Source organism: Diadema setosum, chromosome 5 (assembly GCF_964275005.1).
Source record: "Diadema setosum chromosome 5, eeDiaSeto1, whole genome shotgun sequence".
In the NCBI taxonomy this organism is placed as follows: Eukaryota; Metazoa; Echinodermata; class Echinoidea; order Diadematoida; family Diadematidae; genus Diadema; species Diadema setosum.
The window spans coordinates 6,226,821-6,253,224 of record NC_092689.1 but is presented as its reverse complement, the minus strand read 5'-3'; the positions used below and the strand labels follow the sequence as shown (position 1 = coordinate 6,253,224).

Below are 26,404 nucleotides of genomic sequence, written 5' to 3'. Positions count from 1 at the left end.
TGAATGATTTCCTGATGACGAGATTGGCAATAAGGCACGTTTCTTTGACTATCAATTTTCCCGTCGGGACCAAACCAACAAGCAAAAAAGAAGAAAAAAAGTAAGAAAGAAAGAATGTATATAATATTATACGTAAATATATTCTATATTATCATGAAAATATATAAAGTAATCTATTTCAGATTTATTAGGACTTCACTGTATATCGATTCTTCATTTTCTGCGCTCAAGTATAAAATGAAACGTAAATCAGACTATCAATGCTACAATATGTATATTAAAAAAAAAAAGAATACGTAGCGCGGCGAGTCCTAGATATAGGCAATACTGGTGATATACATTGGTCACCTACGTGCAAAGATAAGGGTAATCAATAACTGGAAGGAATGAACGAGATACGCATGTTATGCAAAATAGAAAGGCGAAGCTAAAGTAGAAAGGCAAAGATCAAGACACTAAACAAAATGACTTGAAAAGTGGGAAGCGATGAAAAGAAAGAAACATTGGTACATAGGTTGCTGCAATTTCAGTTTGATACTGCATTGCATAGCTGTACCAAAGCTACAGTAAGTACTCATTGTCTTTCGACTTATTGCTGTCTTGTTTAGAAAAACAAAATCGCAAGAAGAAAACCGAGATAATGAACAGATAGCTAAAAAGTTAGATCAATCTACCCGACTTGAAAATCGTGGTAATGGAGAAGCCGAAAATTTCAGTTATTGGTTTTCCCACCCAATTGCGTACCTCCCCACGTTACAACAACATTTCTTAATATTTCATTTTGAGCAAATTCGAGCGACCACCGACTCTAAATTTCAGAAACCTAAAATTGGCATTTAATTTAAATTTCACGGTTTTGTCAATCGCAGATGCAAACAGGAAGACCCCCGAGGAGGCCTCAGATTTAAAGGGGATGGCTAGTAACTGATCAGTGGGAATCAGTGGGAATGCTGGGGGTGATTTTTCCAATCCTTGTGGGATTCATTTAAGAGTACATTATGTATCTATTGTTGTGTGAAAATTATTTGCTTCAGAATGGTCTCATATTCAAGTAATGTGCCGTTTAATGTTTCCAGGTTAGCATGCCTGTACAGTGACGGGGCGATTAAACTGCACATTACTTGAATATGAGACAATTCTGAAGCATATAATTTTAATCAACATCAATTTGACTGATACGATGCAAAAATAAAAAAAAAATGAATAAATAAAAAAAAATTACTCTCTTACGCAAAACTGAAAGAGTTCGATCGCGAATTTGAAGCATGGAAATATAGAAGGCGAGCAAAAAAAAAAAAATCGTTCGAACATGAATGCTTACTCACGAATTCGAATCAAAATTTTTGTTAAACTGTTCGATAAACCTTCGCTATTCATTTTCGACGACATACCGTCGGTTGAGAATGATGAGGGTACCTCTAACACTGGCTTTTATTGATTAATATTGCACCAAATAAGCTACGCCTGAAACACCAAGGTAGATAATGAGCGGTAGCTAGACTGAGGTAATTCGATCGTACACCAGCTCCACTGGAATCGACTGCGGTAACTTGCCGGCAGCCTGCTCCTTGGCGATGGTCAGTTTCTCCTTCGCGGGTTTCTTCTTCTTGGCATTCCTCGCCTCTCGCTTTTCGCGGTGAAGGTCGAAAGTGACCAGGCGATCCCTGGCGAAAAAGTACTGGTAAATGGGCGCCGAGACGAACAGCATCCCCGATGCGATGTGTAAGCCGATGAAAGCCCAGATTGCGTTCCTATACGACCCCGTCGCGTCGATGCTCTGACCTAGTAATGATAATAGCAGTAATATTGATCATAATGTGATGATGATACATTGGAGGGAGGTGATGATCATTATCATGGTGATGGTAATGATGAAAATGATATTAATAATGACAGTAATAAAGATAGTAACAATGCTAATAAGAAATATACTCATAGTCTTTATTACCATTATCATTATCATTGAATTTCTCACTATGGCTATTGCTATCATTTGATTATCATAACTATCATCATCATCATCATCATCATCATCATCATAATCACCATGATCATGATCATGATCATGATCATCATCGTCATCATTATCGTCATCATCATCATGATCATGATCATCTTCATCATAGGTGTCTTTTCCATTTCAATCATGACAACAGTAATTGCATTATAAGATCTTATTTACTCCGGGTAGTTTTTCATAGCGTTTATCTAACTCGGGTTCCCGCCATAATCATTACTTCGTCAGGGCGAGGTACTGAGAATCCCTTCTGGCACCTGGGTCGAAGTCATTATGTCAGTCATTATATGACAATCGAGATTTACTCTGTAGTCAGTTCCCTAAGAGATAAATTTACAGATGACGAACTTGCCAAAGGTGTTTCAAATCTTCTCATTCCAGAAGTAATGAATTGGGCACACTCATGTTAGTCTTCCTCCAAATTGAATTTACGCTGTCTTTACCTCCTAATTTGCGTTTATTATATCATAGGTTCTTTTTTCAAACGAAAGGCAGATTATTACATCTCTCATAATACGTTTTTAATTACAAATAAATAGTCGTGGTTGCATCTTCGGTGCTACGGATATCTCTATGTAACGGGTACAGGCTTTACTGGATTTTTTTTTTATTGGTCCATTACCACCACCCTGCACGAAAAAAAAAAAAATAAAAGCTTTATACTAAGTTCGGTTCTTGACCCAGATCATATAGTTTCTCTGTGAAGCTGAACATTAAATTTTGCGTGGAAAGAGAGGTGAGTTTTATCTTCTTCGTACTTGTCTGTTACAACAGCGGAACGACATGTTTCATTGCTGAGAGAGAAAGAGAGGGCGGAAATTGGAAAGGAGACAGAGCTTGAGGGATAGAGGATGAGGAACTTTTGAGAGAAAAAAAAATGTAACAGGGAAGAAAGAAAGAAAAAGAAGAAGAAGAGAGAGAGAGAAGGGGGAAAAGAGGGAAAGAGAGAGAGAGAGGAAGGAAGAGAAGAGATTGCCCTCCTCGCACATGCGTCTTACCAATGAACGAACCGACGAAGTAGCCAGTCCCATAGGCGAAGAGGATAACGCCCCACGTCTCCAGAGCTCTCTTGGGACCAAAGAACTCACTTGGGATGGTGAAGAAGGTGAGCGATGAATTCAGAATACCGCCAATCACTGAAGAAAAAGATGAAGAGAAAAAATGTTGTGAACATCTCCCACAATTCTCACGAAAGTCTCACGGAAGTCATCAGTTTCCCCATCTCCCCAGTTCTTTGGAATATCCTTCTCCCAGCAATCAAGAGCATTAAGACTTTACAAGGATGGTAAGAATAGTATTGGTTGCGGTGAGGATTCAGCTTTCAACTTAGAAGCCACTTTTTGAAAATACAATGTTAAAGAGCGTACAATTCTAAGAGGAATTCAAAGTTTATTTGATGAAAATCGGTTTTGAAATGGCTGAGATATCCAAAAACAAAGCAATCCTAATAAAAGGTGGGTCCCACTTTTTACCAGGTATCACTCCTGCTTGGATATCTCGGCCATTTCAAAACCAATTTTCATCACGAAACTTTGAATTCCTCTTAGAATAGCATGCTCTTTCATATTCCATGTGGTTTTTCATTGTATCAAAGAATTATCATTAAAACAACTTAGGAAGCCTGAAGCCCCATCTCAACCAAAACTGTACTATCCCTTAATGTCAATCTAAAAGGTTTTGTATATATGTATATAGTCGTACATATTTTGATGAAATCAACGTGAAGTTACACGTATAAGTATCCATTTTTTCCTCCTCTGCCTCTTTTTTTCTCCTTTCTATCTTCCACCTTTGCTTAATCATTTGTCTGACTTTTGCTCCGCTGAAATGTACTAATGATTGTACTTTGTAGAGGATCATTTCCAAAAAGCCTCGTGTGTGCTTGTTATGATCCCTACATTCAAAATATTTTTGAATTTTGTAAATGTCGAGTTTTGAAATGGAAATAGATAAATAAATAAAATACATAAAAATGAATCATTTCAATCGATATCATCATTCTGTGTAATATATACACACACGATTGTTGTGACAGTCATCACCTTCTTCTTTTTTTCTTTTTCTTTTTTCTTTAGCGATTTATGATAAAACCTAACTCCCCAAATCTTGATCTTTGCTATTTGATTATTGGTTTTATCTTATCATTTCGGTCAACTCTAATAAAGAATAGAATATCTTTTTTAAAAGGAAGCAGAGAATATGAAGGCCCAATATTTCAGGTCTATATTATCATAACTCACTGACTAGAAACGTTGACATCAATGGCATCAAAAACATATTTTTCAGGCTCATATCGTGATGTATAATCTAACACTTAAGTGTGCGATATTGTGCTGTAAATGCGTTCGTATCTTCTTCTTCTTTTTTTTTTTTTGTTCAAAGAGAAATATAATGGGTAAAGAAAACAAACAATTTATCTTGTGTTTCTTGTATGACATACAGGTGTAAAAAGAAAATGGAGAAAACTCACCGACTGCAACAACAATCATCGGAACTAGTGACCGGATAAAGAGTATGGCAACCATGATGCTGACGGTGAGGGCGCTGTATATCGGCATGAGGAACAGCCGGGGGAACGGGAGGTACTCGCCCAAAAAGGACAACGTGAGCTTGCAGACGAAGTTGGAAATGCCTATGACAAAGACAACATTGGCACCGTCCTGCTCCGAGAAGCCAACGGACATCATGTAACTCACCTGTTTAATGATGGTAACAAACACAAGATAATTAGCACTGTGAGAGAAAAGAAACAAAAGTTTGCTCACTCACCGCTTGAGATGACATATACAGACACACGCACACACGAACATCTTGCGTGTTTTTTTTTTTTTTTTTTTTTTTTTTTTAGTTAAAGATACAACCGAAACCGATTTATAACTGTATCTTAAAATTTGGTTGACAAAAGGATGCAAGCCACTATTTTCTTATAAATTTGAGTTGAGATAATAAAATCAGTCAAAACAGGTTACTGCCGCGAGATATTTTGTCCATAATCTTTACTAGTGATAGGCTTTTCTAACTTCAAAAGGAGATATTCTTATAGAATTGCTGTAATAACATACCATATCCGTATTCATAAGTAATGAATAAAACAGTGGCAACGGTCACCATCAGGTTATGCAAGCAATAACGGGTTCCGGCAAGTCTCCCAATAATGAATTGCTTGGACCCAAATCTAAGAAATAAAATATAACAAAACTAGAAATGTCGCTATGGCGACTGGTATGCCTCCGCCATAATGCATGGTTCTCCTATTACAGGTGCATAGTACAATGTCTTCACAGAGTGTGATGACAGTTTCACATAACTGGCAAAATACTGAAATGACAGGTCTGTCACAAATAACCGTTATGTGTTGAATATTCACTTTCCTTGAACTAGATTTGCTATAAGTAATTATTATTGTCTATAAGAGTGCAGGTACATGTATTTGGGGATTTGAGGATTTTTTCTTGACTTTTGACCCTTTTATAAGTTTATGCATTGAGCAATATCCATAGTATGAAGAAAAAGTGTAATTTCAGTATAAAATATTTATATATATTTTGCATTTTAGCTTAGCATTTGACCATTAACCATTGGCCTTTGACCTTCTGCAGGAAATTTCCCAGAGAATCTCCATTAGGTAATACATGTATTCATTAAGTTTCAAGAAAAATCCTGCAAACATTACATATATATATGAGGGAAATAGTGCATTTTTGAGGGGTTAACATTGACCTTTGACCCTGACTTCTAAATTCCCTAGATAACCCCTGCCAGTTAATACATGCATATGTACCAAGTTCCATGAAGATACCTTAAACCATTTGCGAGATATGGAAATAAAGTGAAATTTTAACATTTCCACATGACCTTTGAACACATGACCTGAAACTCTCTCTGGAGAATTTTTATTCATTAACACATGTCTACACTGAGTTTCAAGAAAATACCTTCAGGTATTGCATAGATATGGGGAAATAGCAAAACTTTTAGCATTTGACCTTGACTTTTTTTACCTTTGACCTCTTGCCAATTTCACTAAAAAACTACTTACTTAATTGCCCCATCATACGTCATCCTTGGACAAAGTTTGGTGAAAGTTGCTTCATCCAGTCTTGAGTTATCGCGTAAACAGATAAATTTTAGGAATTGACCTTGATATTTGACCTTTGACCTCTGGCCGATTTCACTGAAAAACTAATCAAGTAATTGCCCCATCATACATCATCCTCGGACAAGGTTTGGTGAAATTGCTTGATCCAGTCCAGAGCTATCGCGTAAACGGACACAATTTCATGAATTTGACCTTGACCTTTGGTCTCTGGCCGATTTTACCCAAAATCTAATCAAGTAGTTGCCCCGTCATACTTTATACTTGGAGCAGGTTTGGTAGAATTCCACTCAGTATTACTCAAGTTATCGCGTAAACGAATGGGGACGGACGTACGTACGGACGGACGTACGGACGGACGGACAACCCGAAAACATAATACCTTCGGCACCCTTCAGGCGGAGGCATAAAAAAAAGAAATCAAAAGGAAAGATCTTAATTACCCTTTGCATAAAAACAAACAAAAAACTATGACGGGAGTTGCATGAAACCTGTCATTATTCAATATTGCCGATTTTATTCTTTTTTTAAAACAATAACCTCTCCCCAGGAGAAAAGAAAAACAACAACAACCAAGCATCAACAAAGTCGACGGGATATCGGAATAGAGTTTCAATCATTGCACTGCTATATCATTGTGATAGTTTTATGATGTCAGGTGAATCGCGCCATCTCTAGTAAGTTGATCCATGTGATTCCATGATTTTAGGCGCTTCTCATTTTATCTTGCCCACTGACTGCGCCAGGCAATGATGAAATACTTCCCAATAGGAAATAAACTAGGGTCTCATGACCACACACAAAGTCAAACATCTATACACGCACATGAAAAAAAAGAACAAAAACCACTGCCAACAACAACAAGACAGTTGGCAAATGCCACAGTCAACATTTAGTTGGCATACCATGTTCACAAAATAAAAACACTCTCCGATGCCGTAGATGAAGACCGCTATGGTAAATGACCAAAGCTCTGGATACGCCAGCACGACGCCAATCCTCCGCCACATCTTTGCTGCATGCATGTCGCCATCTTCATCGGAGTCACCGACGTCCTTCACGGGCGCGTCGTCGACGAGGTCGCCCTTCCTTTGCCTACGTACCAGCTCTTTGCTGCTCGCCTTGCTTTGCAGCAGCTCCTCGGCGCCGCCGGATGGAGTGATTGGCCTCTCCTGCCAGAGAAAGTAGTCCCGGCAATTCATGTCCAAGTGCGGTGCTGGAGAGTCCGTGTTGCCCGCTCCCTTGAACTTCTCAGGGTAACCACACTTACCATCGTCTGCCTCGGAAGCAAGCGCAACGTACTCGCGGTGGCCTTCTACGCGGATTTTTTTGTCTCCTTCTGCAGAAGCGGCGATGCATACCTTCTCGTAAGGGTTATCTTGGCGGGTATTTTGGGAAGGGTTTGAATAAGTGAGGACGCATGGGATACCGACTCCTAGGCAGACGGCTCCAAGAATACGCAGGAGGGTCCGCCAGCCGTACGTGGAGATGATGAGGGACATCAAAGGAGCGCCTGCAAGCATACCTGAAGTCAGGTGGAATATGCAGACATTGCATAAAGCAATTCTTTATCCCTGATGTTACGTATGATGATAATGATGGCAATGACAAAGATAAAGAACATGTATTGATGATGATATCGATACTAGAAGTGACAATGATAATACTAGTAACAACAGTACTATTACCACTGCGACTATTAATGATAATAATGATAATTATAAAATCGGCTTTAGAATCTCTGCAATCTGATCGGTCAATTGTCATGTATTGATTTTTTTTTAAAACTTAAATCGCGCATCCAATTCTCACTGATCCACTCTGTCCTGTTATATCATTTGTACACTAACTCTGGGTATAACTTAAATACTCTTCCGCGCAAATGACACGTTCTTCGAGAGGGTCCTCCTTTCATATCTATCAAGGTCAAGAGGAAAATTGTGTTTGAAACATCTTATCGAAGAATATGTTTGCGCATGCTCTGTGTGTACTTGATCTTCTGGTTTATGTTAATCTTCCCACGACAATAAACTGAGCTTGGTTGCACAGAGTGGTCCTGCCGAGTCATAAAAGGGAGTTTTCGCAAGCACGACGCGGCCGGGAGTTGAGCGTGCCGTGCGCAAAATTTGCTTCTGCGCATGATCAAAGCCGAGAAACGTCCCGTCCTGGGGAAAACGAGTACGGTATATACACGGCCAAAATTATCTCACTGCCAATCCTATCATGAAGTTTGTTTGTTTGATTTTGACCGTTATTACAATATATTACAAATATTACATGTAATAATAACGTCACTTTTTATGTTTTCAAATCATGTGATTGCAGTTTTGTACAGTAGGTAGCCTACACCTTGTATTCAAAATGAGATCATTGTAATCCTTGTCATTTATTATATAATCATGATTACTTATTTTCTGTCTTCCGTGAATTGGTAATGCATATAGTGCAGTGCTGTTGTCTGTGTGTGGCACTAAGTTCAAGAAAAATGGCAGATTTCCGTTTGGCACCGCGGAATACCAAAAACAGCATCACAGTCGGATGAACAGAAAATGCAAAGATTGCCCCCGTGTTGTCATTCAAACTTTCTCATTACACACAGAACGTTGTGATTCAGTTGACACTGCCAATTTACATCCCAGTTCTCTGAGCAAAAATTCATGGTGCATGAACAATACCATCCCTATTGAGATATCTACAGAACACGATACGATGACAACGAAAGAACGAGAACAATGACGAAAACCGAGCTATTGATATACTAGTATACACCATGACCAAGCGTAGTGTCCTGAACAAAAGATTTTTTTTTTCTTCCGCACGGTTGAGTATTTAGAATAAAGCTCACATTTTCCTTCCGAAACGACTGATAACACGGTCATACATGGAATAAAAGAGGAATTCCTCTATTATCTGGAAAGATTAGGAGCAACGAAGCAATAGATGCTACTTCCTATAGACCTATCGGTGGTTGTGATCCAATTCGAAGCGATAATGATGATGAACTCCCTCAGCTAAAGCAAATGAGGGTTATCTCAGAAGCATATATCTCGAGAAAAGTGACCATATGGCAAGAAGATGGGAAGCAGATTGTGACACGAAACAAACGCTCACTTCCACTACTATCATGCACAATGGCAAAAATGCAATTAATCAACGACCCCTGAGGCCCCGGCCTTGGCCGATGACAACCTTCGCCTGCAGCTTGTCGTCTATTAATCTGATGGTGATTTCAGAACGCAAATAACCATGAAAAAAAAAAAACAGTTCTAAGGACACTTCTCACCCGTCCTGCAAATCCAACATTGAAGGGTTTTCTTTTATTTTTGTAATTCTATTCAACTGGATAAATTCCATGTGTTAAAACACAAAGAATATCAAATGAATTCCTTGAAATAATTCTGATATGCATGTAAATGCGATTTGATTTGAGTGCGATAAAATTTTAGGCACCTTCATCCTGAAAAATTAATACTAATTTTGCAATCTCATATACTCATTGTTATACTCATCGATCATTATTCTTTACATGACCTGGCTATATTATGAGAAGCTTGTGACAGAAAGGTCATTTGTACCAACGTGTACAATATGAGCTAATTACCAACTGACTTACTATATACGTTTATTTGCACCAACAGAGGACAACAGAAATAAGGGTTTTTGGATGGACAGTATGATTGATTCACAATGATTAACTCACTTCAACCATCGAGCTATATACGCTCCGTGCTTCCACACTGTCTTTGTCGCTTCTTTGCCAGAAACTAATAATGTTTCCCTAAATTCTCTCAAAGCATTTAGTTCAACACTTTGACAGACATACAGTAGGCCTATGCAAATATAGTTTGCCTTGAGAATTTCTGGTTAAAACTACGGGGACAGGTGACCCCAAAATAGTAATTTTGGAGTACAGAAACGCGAAATTATGCTGAGTATATTTTGTTTTATATTTGGGATTAAAAATGTAAACAAAAGAAGGGGAAATGTCGAGAGGCAAGAAGTCAAGGGCTGGATGCGATATTGTGGAAGGATCTTGCAGTGATCGTACCATTTATTGTATTGGAAGTCACAGATTGTTAAAAAAAATGTTATATTTCATATGTAATAGCGTGACCGTGCGACGAAGCAAAGTGTCATCACAGTTGCTTTATTAAAAATTGTTACATTTTACAGAGTGACAAAGGTACGAAGCAGAGAGCGATGTCAGAATTGCTTTATGATGTCACAATTTCTTTGCTACATCATTTCACAAATGGTATTTATATTTTGGATTAAAAGAATATCCTCTAGTGATTAGTTGAAAGAGCTTCAGGTGATTACGGGTGTCACTGCTATGACGACATTCTGCAAATAGTAAACATGTACTATTTGCAAAATGATGTCACAAAACATTTCTGAAATTGTGTGCAGCTTCGCACCGTCAGTCAGTCACGGTGTCAGTGGAATGTAACATTTTTTTTTTTTTTTTTTTTTTTTTTAACAGAACGATTGTATGACATCACAAAGCAACCTGACATCGTGCGCTGCTTACTAGAGTCCCTTCACAACATCGCATCTACCACTACGACACGACTCCTGGGGGCATTTCATGAAGGAACTTGTCGTATAAAATATCCGACAAGTCAATTATATCCGACAAGTTTTGAGAAATTCTTTAGTCTGATTGACTGATTTCTCTGAACTTGTCGGATATAATTGACTTGTCGGACATTTTATCCGACAAGTTCCTTCATGAAATGCCCCCCAGGCTTCACATCTTTCCCATTTTCCTTCTTTTGTTCAAATGTTTGATCCAAAATATAAAACAAATATACTTTGCCTAATTTTGAGTTTCTGCTTAAAACTATAGACCTCGGTGTCTACAAAAGAACTATGCGCCCCTCAGTGAATACAGGTAGTTCCTTTGGATTCACCTCTGCCCATAGTTTTAACCAGAAACTCTCGAGGCAAAGTATATTTGTATATTTGAAAATGTTGGGTGGCAATGTTGGGTTTGGATAAGTTCCAACTGTACACAGTATGCAATTTCGCTTTCTTCAATTTCTTTTTCTACTTCTACGGGGACACCTTCATTTTGCATAAGCACGACATCATCCTTGAAGAAGCCATACTAAGTTAAGTGCACTACGTCTTGCAACGTTCTGTTGATGCAATTATGCTGTTTTTCTATAACAAAACTGACTGATAAAATGAAAGTAACAATGGATAGAAAAAAAAACACACCAAGAACGTATATACAAAACACATCACCTCTGATCAATGATGGTGAGAGAAACGAAAGGGTATTATCTTGGGTTATCCCTGACAAAATGCGCAGAATGATGTTTCTGCTTGTTTGGTTGTTGTTGTTGTTGTTGTTGCTATTCGGTGTCTTTTGTTTTGTTTTGTCTTTGTTTTTGTTTTGTTTTGTTTTTTGTGGGGGAGGGAGGAGGGGGAGGGGTGACCCGCCAAAGAGAGCAGTTAAAGACATACAATTACTTTAAAGAGAATGTATTTTATAATCTAAGTATTTCTATACGGGGAGCTGCAATGGTTCCGCGGCCCGTTGATATCCGGAGGACGCACCTGTACTCGTTCCGCAAAGAGCTATTGCAGTGGCGCGCATACAGTTCTCCTGGGGGAAATGGAGTAGGATGAGCGCCAGAGCACACACAGTGACGAGCCCTGCCCCCGTCCCGAAGATAGCGCTGTAGGTCACGAACATCGGACCGATACCGCGGACAAACGAGGATGAGATCAGCCCGACAGCCGACAGCACGATGCCGATCAGGGAGAGGGTTCGGTAGCTGAAGTGCTCCGCGAGGATGTTGACCACCGGGGCCAGAAGCACGGAACCACCAATAGGGATCGAACCGACCCAGCCTGGTAAAGACGAAAAGCAAGAAACAGTTAGATGAGATTTCGCTGTGCCAAATGGAAATGACGGTTAAAGCTTCCAAGATAATGACAGTTACGCCTTAGCCGCTTATATTCCTGACCCCCTCTCAAATAATAACAATGGTATTGATGATGATGATGATGATGATGATAATGATGATGATGATAATGATACTGATGATGATGATGATGATAACAATGATAATAATAATAATGATAATAATGATAATAATAATAATAACAATAATGATAATATTATGCCCACTTAAGTCCACTTGTTTTTCGTTCTAGCGTATGGGAAGACCAGTCAAGGTGGGAGCTTTGTGCCAGAGTCGCAAGGGAGCGAGAATCCTCGGTATAGAGAATTCTGGCTCTGAAGCTTGCCTGGCACACATAGGCCTGGCTTAGGTTGCCGTTGTACTCATACCAGTCCTCTCGACGCCAGGGCATCCGTCATTATAATACACAATACAAAGTGGTGTCAGTGAGAATTATTCACCCGATAGTAACATTGGGACGGTCGGAAGCACATGAGGCGAAGCCGAGAGTATTTCTACTGTTCAGCATTAATGCGAATTATTGTTCTTTGAACCAATTTTGGCCTGCCCAGAAGTAGCGTGAAAAATTTGTTGTATAAAACGGGGACGCCATCCTACATTGTCCGACTTCCGCAGCAATATTCGTGAAGATTCCCATGCTCACTATGTATAGCTCCAAGCGAAGTGAACGGTACACACAATCAATTGCAAAGTACTTGTAATACACAGGCACTGTATGCGGGCTATCGTTGGTGCTGGTCATCAAATAACTAACGATCAATAAAGAGTGAAGTAAAGACCTGTAGGCAAAATAAAAGACCGGTTACCTGACAGCTCTCGACCAATCAGTTGATTAGGATCCATATCTCAATTCTATAATGGGTAATAACAATGGCGGACCTTCTAAAAGAACAACGCTTACATCGAATAGGCTACCCAAAACAAAACGTTTCCATTGTAACAATGTATTTAACAATATTGACATAAAGTGACTCATTATACAAAGCTAGCCATTTCGAAGTTTTTGGTAGTACATGTAGGCCTTCATGAACAGCGGTGACACGACATTTCCCTCTGAGACAATTGCTCCGGTCTTATTTTCTCCAAAGAACTAGGGTTAGGGTTAGGGTTTTGATAGGGTTTTAGGTTTAGTTTGCTTGCGAATAGGATATAATTTAAGATTGGCTTAGCATTCAGATACTTCAAGGGAGCAATTGTCGCAGGAGCAAGTGTCATTTAACCTCGCTTGTACGGTACCTTGTCATGTTCCATTCATATGAACAATATAATTATGTCTTTTACAAAATTAATAATTTCACATCTTTTAAATCAATTATATTGAATTATTTTAGTTTGTGTTCATAGGAGTGCAATGTTCGAATTAGAATTTCATGTTTGAAGCATCAGCTTTTTGTGGTTCGGTATATCTTTTGACACATATTCAATTGTTCTCAGACACAACATCTCCTATGATTTGTGATTGTATTTATGCGAAATGTTGTACTGAGTATAATGCTTACGTAAAGACTTGAAACGATATTAGTACTTTTCCAAATGCATAATGAAAACTGAAATTGGAATTGAACTGAATTCATCTCTATATCCGGTCAGAATAATGTCTTTATCCTTGTGATCCAAAACTTTTATCATGGAACGATTTCCCCTCTTACTAAGTCAAATATTTTGATCAGCAGACTATTTTCTTAGTCATTGTCATTTCTAATGTATCCGGAACGCCTTTCCCACATAATCTCTTGGGAAACTCTTTAAATTCATGTTTCCTTTCGTTTTTCTTCCCAAATGTGTGGGGGCTGCAAACGCCCGGCAACAGCTGTGAAAAGTTTTAATACAATGCCACAGGTCTTACCGGTCACTGTGGCACTACTGCCAAATTCCTGTTGGAAAGCAATGAAGAGAACGCTGTAGGCATAGAGCGGCCCGTATAGGAGGACGAATAACAGGAAAGAGGCTCCCGTGACCACCCAGCCCCACAGTTGGCGACGGCACCCGCAGACCCCTCTCTTGTCTGCTGCTACTGATCCCATCTCAACCTGTCGGTTCCGTTGTGCCGACCTGTAAAAGGCAAGACAAATTATACATGATAAGCCCTCGATATTAAAACAGTGATGTGCTCACCGAGCCCGGTTGACCGAACTTCATGTTTACTTATCTCGATGATAGTGGAAATCCGAGGGAGTTAAAACTCTAACCATATGGAGCTACTATACTCTTCTCTACAGTCGTTCCATGCCCTAACTATACCTGTCCTTGTGAACGCACGCGTGGTATTATCATACTCTATCGATTAAGCCAGGGGGAGGGAACTCGAATATCCTTGGGGAACGGTGTAGTCTTCGGAATCTCCCCTCCCCCATTAAAGCAAAATGTCACCATAATTGCTTGCAAACAGGCTAGACAGTTACATGTGCGGTGTAAATAAAGCGTGTACAGTCCGGTGACACTCCTCTTATACACAAGTAAATGAGTGGCGAAAAACGCGAATGTCGAAAAAAAATGGCAAAGTGTAACATTAGGTTTTCTCCGAATGTGGTTCGACACTATAGAGCAGTAAACCAAGGAGGTTCAAGAGAATGGAGTCACAACCGTCTTATATCCTTTGCTAGATGTTCGATGCCGCCGCTCAAAAACATTTGAAGCACGTGCCAAACAGGATCTGCCACGCAGATAGGAAGACAATTGACTTGAGTCTCATTGCATGGTTACTCGTTTGTGAACTCAAATAGATTAAATGGCAGAGGTGGTGGTGTGGGATTATTTGTTGAGAATAACTTGAGTTACAGTGTTCGAAATTATTTTGATGGTGGTATGTGATTTATGTGAAATTTTATTTATTGAACTCGATTTTCCATGTAAGAAGAATATTGTTATTGGTATTTCATACAGAAAACCGAATGGAGGCATTAAAACATATATTTCATTATTTCAAGAGATTATGGACAAACTTAACACTGAAAATAAGATAATATATGTAATGGGTGATTTTAATATAAATTTATTGAATAATTTACCAAAGTATATATATGATTTTTGGGGTATGATGAATATAAATTCTTTGATTCCATTGATTGATAAACCAACACGAGTTACCAGACAGTCGGCATCATTAATTGATAATATATCTACCAGTGATTGTAATTCCTGCATTATTCCTGGTATATATTATTCAGATATTAAGGATCATTTTCCTATTCTTCAATTAGTTCAATTGACATCAAATATTGTTATGAAAAAATAACAAGTTATGATTCTCAAAATTTATGTCATAATCCAAAGTTTTTGGAACGTATTAGAGAAAAATTAGGTACAATAGATTGGAGTGAAGAGTTGGATAAGGAAGATCCAGATATTGCATATGATTTATTTTTGTATACTTTTGAAAGCACTATTAAAGATGCATCTCGCCATCTTTCCTTTAAGAAAAAAAAAGCATGGTAGTAGAATTAGGAAACCGTGGATTTCATTTGAATTATTGTCCCTTATCAATAAAAAACAAAGATTATTAAAAAAAAAGTATTAAAGATAATAATGAGAATGTAAATAGGAAGTATAGAGAAGTGAGAAACTACTTTGTTGAGAAATGCCAAGAAAAAATATTATCACGATAGATTTCAGAAATATTCGAATGATTTAAGAAAAAACATGGTCCGTGATAAATGGATTGTTAGGGAAGAAAAGGTCAAGTTATCCTTCGTATGTATTACATAATGGTAGGCAAATAACAGATGACAGAAATTGCGAATTGTTTAAATGATTATTTTGTTGATATAGTAAAGATTGTAAATGAAGACGAATATGATCATGTTTCAGATCCAATGACTTTTGTTTCTCATCAGTCAAACAATTCTTTTTTCTTTTTTCCTGTTACAGATCATGAGATATATGACATAGTTAAAGGGATGAAAAATTCTGCAAGTACTGGAATCGATAATTTATCGATAAATTTGTTTAAGCAAGTAATAGTTGAAGCCTTTAACTCATATATTTAATTTGTCATTAATAACAGGAATTATTCCAATGAAACTGAAAGTTGCTAAAGTTATTCCAGTATTTAAAAAAGAAGATAAGCATATCATAAGAAACTATCGACCAATATCAATATAACCATGTTTTTCAAAAATCCTTGAAAAGATTGTATATAACCGTTTATATGTATTTTTGTCATACAACAATGTCTTATGTAATTCTCAATATGGATTTCGTCCAAATTTTTCAACTGAAATGGCTCTTGTAGATCTGCAAGATAGTATTCTTACTGCGTTAAATGATAATTTGCATGTTATTGGTGTTTTTCTTGATTTGTCTAAAATTTTTGATCTAATAAATCACGAAATATTGATTCAAAAGCTTCATTGTTATGGTATTAGAGGTCATCCATTAAAGTGATTTAGAAGTTATTTGAACAATCGTACACAAGTTACATTATACAAAGATACTTTATCGGATACATGTGATGTTTTACGTGGAATCCCTCAGGGTTCCATATTAGGGCTATTGTTATTTTTGATATTTATTAATGATATGTGTAATATTTCACGTATGGTTAAATTTATTTTATATGCTGATGATTCTACTTTATTGATTTCTCATTCTGATTTGAATGTGTTGATAAAATGAGTTATTCAAATTGTCAAAATGGTTTTGTGATAACAGATTAATTGTAAATATTGAAAAATCAAATTTTATGTACTTTCTTAAAGGTAAGGAAAAGATTCCAGATTTGGAACTTCGTGATGTAAAAATGAATGATGCAAAATTATCTCGAGTAGAATGTACACAATTTCTAGGGGTTTATATTGATTGCAATTTGAACTGGACAAAACATATAGCGATGCTGAATAAAAGAATTTCGAGAAATAATGAAGTAATTAATAGGCTTAAAGGTATTTTACCAGCGAAGGTTTTGATTTTGTTATATAACAGCTTAATTTCATCTCATTTGAATTATTGTAATGCTATATGGGCAAATACTCAATCAAATTTACACGACACATTTATCCTTCAAGAAAGAGCAATTCGATTCTGTACAAACTCGCATTGTAAAGCGCCGTCAATGCCTTCGTTTCTGAAAATGAATGTTTTGAATATATATATATAATATATATATATATATATATATCAATTGAATAAGTTTAATATTCTTATGTATATGTTCAAGCATAAAATGAATATGTCACCTGAGATGATTTCTGGTATGTTTAAATCCAATGACCAAATTCATAGTTATTGTCAAAGGGTTTCTCGGAAGACGACCGCAATAATAAACTGAACACAGTGAATTATCGTTTCAAATGAATTGGGTCATCCGACTCTTTTATTTAAACAACGTCGGTGCACGGTGGGATGCTGTCTCCCGAATATCAATACAAAGTCACCGAAAAAAAAAATGTTTTCGGGAAGAAAAATGCAAGACAAAAAAACTATATGTATATAAATAAACTGTTTTATGGTATCCTCATTTCTACTAAGCCCCTATATGAGCACATGCATTTCTACGTATGAAAACCCCCCTATGAATAAAGTCCCTACATAATTATCTGAGGCACTTTCACGTTGTCGATAACCGCGCGATGACTGTACAGTGTTGCTCAGGCGAAGCCGGATCCTGGCGTCGGATACGCGGTTCACGCGAGGTGGCTGACGCCTGTTCCTGCAGTCCGTCGCGGCGTGAAATGTATACGGGCGTGGCAGCACGGCGTGGCCGGATACACACGGTCGATTGGCGTGGGTATTGTCCGGTTCGCGGGTGTCTGCCTGGTTCTGTCCACAGCTGGGCGTGGGATTACTCGACGACTCAAAGACTGGGCGGTATCCGCCTCCGGATACGTCCTCGGACAAGTCCGGATACTCAGTGCCTGGATACGGACGGAGCTTCTCGGTCCCTTTTCCTTTTTTGAGTGACGGCCAGCGGTGTCTACGGGGAATGCACCAAGCGACGCAGCCGAATTAGATGCAATGATGCTCAGGCCCTGTTCTTGGCTTGTCAACCCGTCTGCGCACCTTCTCGCCAGCAAGCCTCAAATGCAACTCTTCACTCTCACTGCTCACTCACTTCACACCCGCACCCTAACCATACATTCCTGTCACATACTATTCAAATCGTATTTAAATTATTATTCTCAAAATATTTGTCTACATATCACCAGCTCCCTCTATCGACGCCAAAACAAAATATACTCGATCACCAATGTCAGATTCATTTTGACAGTTATGATACTCGAATTAGTAATAAATATCATTTATTTAAGGTAGATAAGATGTATGTAATGCACACACTCAGACACACTGGACCCTCATCATGGAATTCTTTACCAAATACAGTTATAGATTCTCCAACTACTAATATTTTTAAGAAAAATCTGAAAAGACATTTGTTAGAAAGTTAGAGTTGCCATTATGAAATTCACTATGATTATAGATAATTTTGTGGTTTTTGTTTTCTAGGGGTTGATATGACCAAACACTATTACTTGATTTTATAATGAAATTTTTTTTTTTTGTGTATGTTTGTCTGTTTTTGTAATATTTTCACCTGTCCTATGTCTTGATCGTAAAGCAATATTTTTCCTATTATTCTATCTGCTGGGAACAACCCTGACAAGACATGTTTCATTTATAGTTGTTATATGTTATGTATGCATGTTCATGTACTCGTTTCCTGTCCTCAGTTTGTCATTGTACAAATGATATGTTTTTTAAATGAAACAGAATGAAGTTCAAGCTCAAGTTCAAGCATAATCACCAGCCACTTTCCAAGGAAGATATGTCTTGGTAATTACTTTTCGCTATCCCTTCTTATAAAAGGTAGGTGGTACAGATACGAGATTGCGCGAATAAAAATTGCGAAAAAATGCTGAAATAAAGATGAAAATTACTTCAATGGGCATACCCGGGCACTAATCTGACATATCTATCAATAAAGAATTATACTTGAAGATTATTCCATATTAGTTTTATTTGTGGAAATTAAGTGGAAAAGTGATAACACCGGCTTTCCAGGATTGTACAGTTTTAAACATTTCACATGATACAGCTCTGATTTACACTTTTGCACAAAATTTCTGGATGGGATTTACTTTTGTTTTACATGCTTTATCATTAAGTGAAATTTCATTTCATTAAAAAAAAAAAAATAAGCAAAATATGGCCAACATTATGTCACGTTCAAAATGAATTATTTCAGGCTGAAAGGCACCTAACGTTGTTTTTTAATATTTACAATGTTTTTTGATAGTTTCTTGTCAATTTGAGGGTGCTGATTCCAAATCTGATTGATGCCACTTGCGTAACCTTGAGCATTTTTGGCAAAATGCAAAAATGCAAAAAGGCCGCCGGATATAATAATTTGGCCGTGATAATCACAATAATGTGCATTCTATGACCAATTATTCCACCAAACTTTGTAGATTTCTGTTCCTAGAGTTACTCCATCTGCATATGCGAGGGAATTTTCCTTTTTATAGGTATATTTAGTATTTAAAGCTCATTTTCAATTCAAAATGGCCGCCATTCCTATGCTCATGTACAATATGAATGGCAAAAAATATGCATGGAAATATAGAACAAATTTACTGTATTTCTAGTCCCGTACCTACGCTGTTATAAAGTGTTGCATGTGCAATACGAATATGTTGGATGCCACTTACAATATGGAGGGCCTTCACGTATCTTTATTCTTCTAAATGCAAAAATTCAAAATTGTCGCCAATCTTATTCTTCTGTACAATATGAATGGCAAAAATATACGGGGAAATAGAAAACCAATTTGCTGGTTTTTTTTCTGTCATGTAGCTACATTGTTTATAAAGATTTAGTGCTGATCATATATCTGAATGATGTTCTTAACCAAAAGTTATTCTATCGTGATGCAAAAGTCTCAATATGCCACATAAATTAGGATTTTCACTATGCAGGAATTAGGAATGGAGTTTTGAGCATTTAATATTCATAAGCCTTACAATGTTTAACATAATTTTACATCTTTTATTTTGTTTTCAACAAAGAGTATAAGTGCACTAAACATCACGCAAAAAAAAAATCAATATACCATTATATTCTACATGCAGGTTGAATATAAAAATGTAATGCTAACACAATATATTAAGAAGCCTAGATGCATGGTATTTATCACATAATGTTGAAAATGGAGGGGAAGCTAGAAAGCAACGTTTGTAATATGCATTCCCCTAAACACCGTTACTAATAAAGTAGAGAAAAATCCTATACAGTACTGCAGAGATACATGGTTGCGGACAAAAGCACATCGGACATTAATGACAAACCTAAAAACCCTTTACAATGTAGCTTTTTTTCTTTTTTTTTCTTAGCAAGGAGTTGGGGGGGGGGGGGGTCCTGAGTCGAGTTTGAAATGGATCATAAACTTCATCACTTTGATATGATATAGTCTAGGAGTACCGCCTTGATATTATCGACCAAACTTGATTTTCTTCTTGAATTAAAACAACAACAAAACTATTCATGAAACATCAACCAAGGAGCAATGTGAGGTACCTCTTTCAGTTCTCTCACGGTTCCCAGATGTGTACACTTTGTCTTGTCTTAAAACTAAAGCTGTCATTTTTATTGTCTTCAAAGTATCTCTTTAATTGGATATTTGGCAGCAGGCGACATCAGCCCTAAATTTGCAGGATTCTCAGGCTAAAGATGCATATCAGTCCTGCAACTGCCTTAATTGCAACCACATCTGATGATGTTCAGCACTTCCTCAGGGGTCAGAGGGTGATCACTTGCCATAGAAACAAGATGAAGACTTGCAACACCACCCGTTGAAGCCCTTTGGCTTTGTTGCCAGGCCAGAGACAGTGGTGTAGGTAACTTGGGTGGTATCAGGGATGGCAGCAAACCAGCATCTGCACCACCCAGTTTTGGGGTCAAAGCTTTCAAGTGACGGGAGGGAAATCCAAGTTGGCTTTTGGGATTTCAGACGCATTGATGGCAGGTTGTTCAGGGGGGCATTTCATGCAGCGTTTGGTCAGATTTTTTTTTTTTGGACAAATTGTTATAAGCTACTAAGATTCTTGCATCTGACTGGCTGAGAGCAAATTTGTCAGACAAATTTGTCAGACAAAACGCTTTATGAAATGCCCCCCAGGTTATCATTGGAAGGTCAGGGTATGCGTTGACGGCACTGGTGACACTTGCCATTCTTTCCTTCCAGCGCAAGGAGGGAGAGTGATCAAGTGCCAGTGAAGGCAACGGCGTAGCCAGGATTTGATCTTGGGGGGGGGGCGGCTAGTCTGCGAGGGAGCGAAGCGACCGAGCCCGAGCGAGCGGAGCGAGCGAGGGGGGGGGGGGGGGGGAGGGTGTGGGAGGGGGGTGTCCCCCCTCCCACGGTAAGAACTTTTTGCATTTTGATGTTGTAAATGGTGCAATTTGATGCATGTTTTTGCGCGTTTTGTCGACGAGAAACAGTCCCACTTGTTTAAGGTAGCAGTATATTTTGATGTAGATTATTATTGAACAATTTGCCTATCAAATGGTACAATTTAAATACACGTCTTGTGTTAATTCTTTTCACTGAATATCATGAACGCGACTGAACCCGAGCGAGCGGAGCGAGAGAGGGGGGAGGGGAGGGTGTGGGAGGGGGTGTCCCCCTCCCACGGTAAGAACTTTTTGCATTTTGATTTTGAAAATGGTGCAATTTGATGCATGTTTTTGTTCGTTTTATCGACGTGAAACAGTCCTACATGTTTAAGGTAGCAGTATATTTTAGTGTAGATTATTATTGAACAATTTGCCTATAAAATGGTATAATTTAAACACACTTCTCAATATTAATTCTTTTCACTGAATATCATGAACGCGACTGAACCCGAGCGAGCGGAGCGAGCGAGGGGCGAGGGGAGGGTGTGGGAGGGGGGTGTCCCCCCTCCCACGGTAAGAACTTTTTGCATTTTGATGTTGTAAATGGTGCAATTTGATGCATGTTTTTGCGCGTTTTGTCGACGAGAAACAGTCCCACTTGTTTAAGGTAGCAGTATATTTTGATGTAGATTATTATTGAACAATTTGCCTATCAAATGGTACAATTTAAATACACTTCTTGTGTTAATTCTTTTCACTGAATATCATGAACGCGACTGAACCCGAGCGAGCGGAGCGAGCGAAGGGGGAAGGGAGGGTTGTAAATGGTGCAATTTGATGCATGTTTTTGCGCGTTTTATCGACGAGAAACCGTCCCACTTGTTTAAGGTAGCAGTATATTTTAGTGTAGATTATTATTGAACAATTTGCCTATAAAATGGTATAATTTAAACACACTTCTCAATATTAATTCTTTTCACTGAATATCATGAACGCGACTGAACCCGAGCGAGCGGAGCGAGAGAGGGGGGAGGGGAGGGTGTGGGAGGGGGGTGTCCCCCCTCCCACGGTAAGAACTTTTTGCATTTTGATTTTGAAAATGGTGCAATTTGATGCATGTTTTTGCGCGTTTTATCGACGAGAAACAGTCTCACTTGTTTAAGGTAGCAGTATATTTTGATGTAGATTATTATTGAACGATTTGCCTATAAAATGGTACAATTAAAATACACTTCCTGTGTTAATTCTTTTCACTGAATATCATGAACGCGACTGAACCCGAGCGAGCAGAGCGAGCGAGGGGGGAGGGGAGGGTGTGGGAGGGGGGTGTCCCCCCTCCCACGGTAAGAACTTTTTGCATTTTGATGTTGTAAATGGTGCAATTTGATGCATGTTTTTGCTCGTTTTATCGACGAGAAACAGTCCCACTTGTTTAAGGTAGCAGTATATTTTGATGTAGATTATTATTGAACAATTTGCCTATAAAATGGTACAATTTAAATACACTTCTTGTGTTAATTCTTTTCACTGAATATCATGAACGCGACTGAACCCGAGCGAGCGGAGCGAGCGAAGGGGGAGGGGAGGGTGTGGGAGGGGGGTGTCCCCCCCCCCCCCCTCCCACGGTGAGAACTTTTTGCATTTTGATGTTGCAAATGGTGCAATTTGATGCATGTTTTTGCGTGTTTTAACGAGTTGAAATAGTCCCACTTGTTTAAGGTTGCAGTATATTTTAGTGTAGATTATTATTGAACAATTTGCCTATAAAATGGTATATAATTTAAATAATCTTCTTGTATTAATTCTTACACTGAATATCATGAACACTGTCTGCAGTTCAGCAATCATACAGAAAAAGCATGCACACGAATGTGTAGATAGGGGCATATCCCCTCCCACACGAAGGTGATTTTGCGTTTTCAGACCTGAAATTCAGCGATCTGGTGCAAATTTTTGGTGCAATACTTTTTCATCGAAGTGTTAAAATCACGGAATTTAGCTCTTATTCCGAATGTGCACCATCTGTGTGTATGTATAAAGTCTAGTGAGGTAGAGCTTAGGGGAAGGGGGATTCCCCCTCCCGCTCGCGGAGCTTTTGCGTTTTTAAAATTGAAATAAAGCGATCTGGGTATAGCCACATTCTACTTCTATGCATGGCGGAAGGGGGGGGGGGGGAGGGGCAGGCGATCAGGGAGAAGGCTTGGGCGAGTGTTATCTCCACCCTTCCCTTCCGATGGAGCTTTTGCCTGAAATTGAGATATCTCGTATACGCATATTTGATGGAATCAACATTTGGGAAATCAAAAAAAAAAAAAAAAAAAAAAAAAAAAAAAAAAAAAAAAAAAAAAAAACCTGATGGGGGGGGGGGGGGGGGCTGAGGAAGGAAAGGGTAGATTAAAAGGGGAAATTCCCCTTATACATGAGGGAACCTTGAGTTTTCGGAATATAAGTGATAAGTCTTGTGCACTCAGAATTATTCATATTTTGTGTGTGTGCGTAAATCTAAAAAGTGTACTAAGCTAGGGAAAGAGGCACAGAGGGGGAGGGTTTGGGAGGGGGATACCCCCTCCCAAGCACGAGAGATTTTGCATATTTTGAATTGAAATTCAACGATCTGGTGCACACTTTGAGTGAAATATTCAAAAAAATATCTTATTTGATGAAAGGTTGCAAAGGAGACCCGCTTCATGTGCATGCATACAGTATACACGCATTTTTTTTTCCGCCTCCCAAATCCCCGGTCCAAATCTTAGGGGGGGGCGACCGCCCCCATCGCCCCCCCCCCCGGCTACGCCAGTGAGTGAAGGAGGGTGGACTTGGGTGTGCCTGAATTCAGAGACGTATCAATAACCTTCGTTTGGGAGCTATTGGTCCATACTTATGGGCAGGATACTCTGCAGTTGAGTAGACGAGAGCTAGGGTAGCAGTACAGAGGTGGTAAGTTTGGCTCAGCCAATAGCACGTCAGCCTCTAGATTCAAAGGATCCGGGTTCAATTCCTTAGTCAAACTGAGCAATGCTGTGGGTAATCGTTCATACCGTTCTCACTAGAAAGAATAAAAACTCTGTGTCCCTCAAATAGGACATAAAATGGAGGTTCTGTGTGTGGAGAGAGTTACAACTACAACTCATACATATAAAATATTCCGCTTCATTCATTGAAAGCAAGGTGCATCCACCTGGCCCCATAGAAAACCAGCTAGAGCAGGTAAAATTTAGGCTATCCAGCCATCTTCTCAGATGGATAACAGGGCAAACAAAGAATAATGGCTTTTGGACCCAACGTGCTTGCAAGTTTCCAGATGACTTTGACCAATGATTTGTTTACAACGCTGTTCATGTGTTCCCAGTATGTGAGAGTGCTGTCCAACAAAACTCCCAGGTAGGGCCTATATCATAGGGAACTCCTTAGCCTATGCTTGGAAGGCTTGCCACAGAAGGCTACCTTGAGCATAGCGTTGGCAAGGTGGTTACTAAGATGGAAGGTATGGACCTGATGGTAATCTTGTAAAGGTTGGGGCAAAGTCTCCAGAAGGTGAAGTACTCCTCCATTGTCTTGAGATGGGTCAGGACTTGGCTGATGTCATCCAGGGACCTTCTATGAGACGTAAAGGCAAGATCATCTGCACGAGCAAACTTCCTACTTGAAGTAATTGTCATGTCACCATGTCTAATTCATTATGTTAAAAGGGAGTGGAGTTAGTTTACTGCCACCCTGGTGGAGGCCATCATTCAGAGTCCTAACACAGCTGGTCTGGTTGCCTAGAGCAATCCTGAATCTGCAAGTCCTGATGATTAAAGAGAACCTGTGCGTGAAGTTGATAGCACTGCTTTCAGAATGAGGCAGCACTTTACAGATCTCAGAGTCTCCCTTGACATCATACGCAAACACATAATAATAATAATGATAATAATAAGGTCTTATTTACCCAGGGTAGCCTCTTCAGTGTTGCCACTGCTCTACCAGAGGGCCCTGCCATTATTATTACCCCAGCGTTGCCAGGTACCCATTTATACACCTGGGTCGAGAGGGACATGGTGGGTTAAACATCTTGTCCAAGGACGTAAGCGCTGGGCGGGGTTTGAACTCGGGTCCTCCGAGCGGGTGTCGGGAGTCTTATCCACTATGCCACAGCGCCCCCAAGAAAATTCACTCACATTCACATTCACTCCAAGAAAACTAGTGGTAAAATTCATCTACCTCGAGAACAGTGAAGCCTTTCATCTACCATGGCTGCATTTTATGGGCAACAATGTCAGTATGCTTATTGTCAGATAGCTCTGTGGATGGTTGCTGGTAAGGTTGGGCTTTGGATCTTCTGTAAAGGAGTGTTCAAGCAAAAGTCCCCATGTCTTCACCCTGTCTCTATGTAGTGACCCCTGAGTACCTTGCAAGGTAATTGCAGGACTAGTTGCAGGGGTCGTGGAACAAAGGGCTGAGCAGCAGCAGAGATGGGGCAAACGGGTGTAAAGCAAGCCCCTTGACTAACATGGACCAATCCCATTATATCCATCATGAATCACCTGCATTGTACTGACAATGGTAAATATTCCATAATTCCACAATTTATCATTGAAGGAAAGGTGTGAGCAAAGTACTCATCTCCAGACAGAAAATGTGTCAATTTTATAGTGCCAAGCACAAAATTAAGAGTATCTGATATTATTTTGAGCATGTTGAGTGATAATAGGTGCCCACTGAAAATCTGTTTCAGTAGGAATAACTGAGAGCTTCCCACAGTCGCAAATTTGGATGTTTCCATTACAAATGAAACAGCTTTTTTTGTTACTAACAACCTTCTGGTTTATAATCAGCAACCAAATTGATAAGCAGTGTAGCTGCATGACAGAAAAAAAAAATTATTTCCATGTTCATTTGCCGTTCATATTGTACAGGGTTATATGATTGACATCCATTTTGAAGTTTTGTATAAAGAAGAACATAATACCTACAAACAATATATTTTCTGTTTGTTTGTTTGCTTGCTTGTTTTGCTAGTGGCACTCATCAGATTTGTATTGAACATGCAAA

At 38.8% G+C, this 26,404-nt stretch overlaps 1 protein-coding gene across 1 annotated transcript; it reads right to left on the bottom strand.

Moving 5' to 3' along the window:
• Positions 1-1,398: 1,398 nt before the first annotated feature.
• Positions 1,399-25,032, bottom strand: LOC140228454 (monocarboxylate transporter 9-like). Its single transcript, XM_072308670.1, has 8 exons — positions 24,818-25,032; positions 17,622-17,960; positions 13,896-14,101; positions 11,679-11,975; positions 7,019-7,638; positions 4,488-4,713; positions 3,016-3,153; positions 1,399-1,782 (listed from the first exon to the last, which is right to left on the bottom strand). The coding sequence occupies exons 1-8, from the start codon at positions 25,030-25,032 to the stop codon at positions 1,496-1,498; spliced, it is 2,328 nt and encodes a 775-aa protein (XP_072164771.1). The 3' UTR covers positions 1,399-1,495.
• Positions 25,033-26,404: the final 1,372 nt, after the last annotated feature.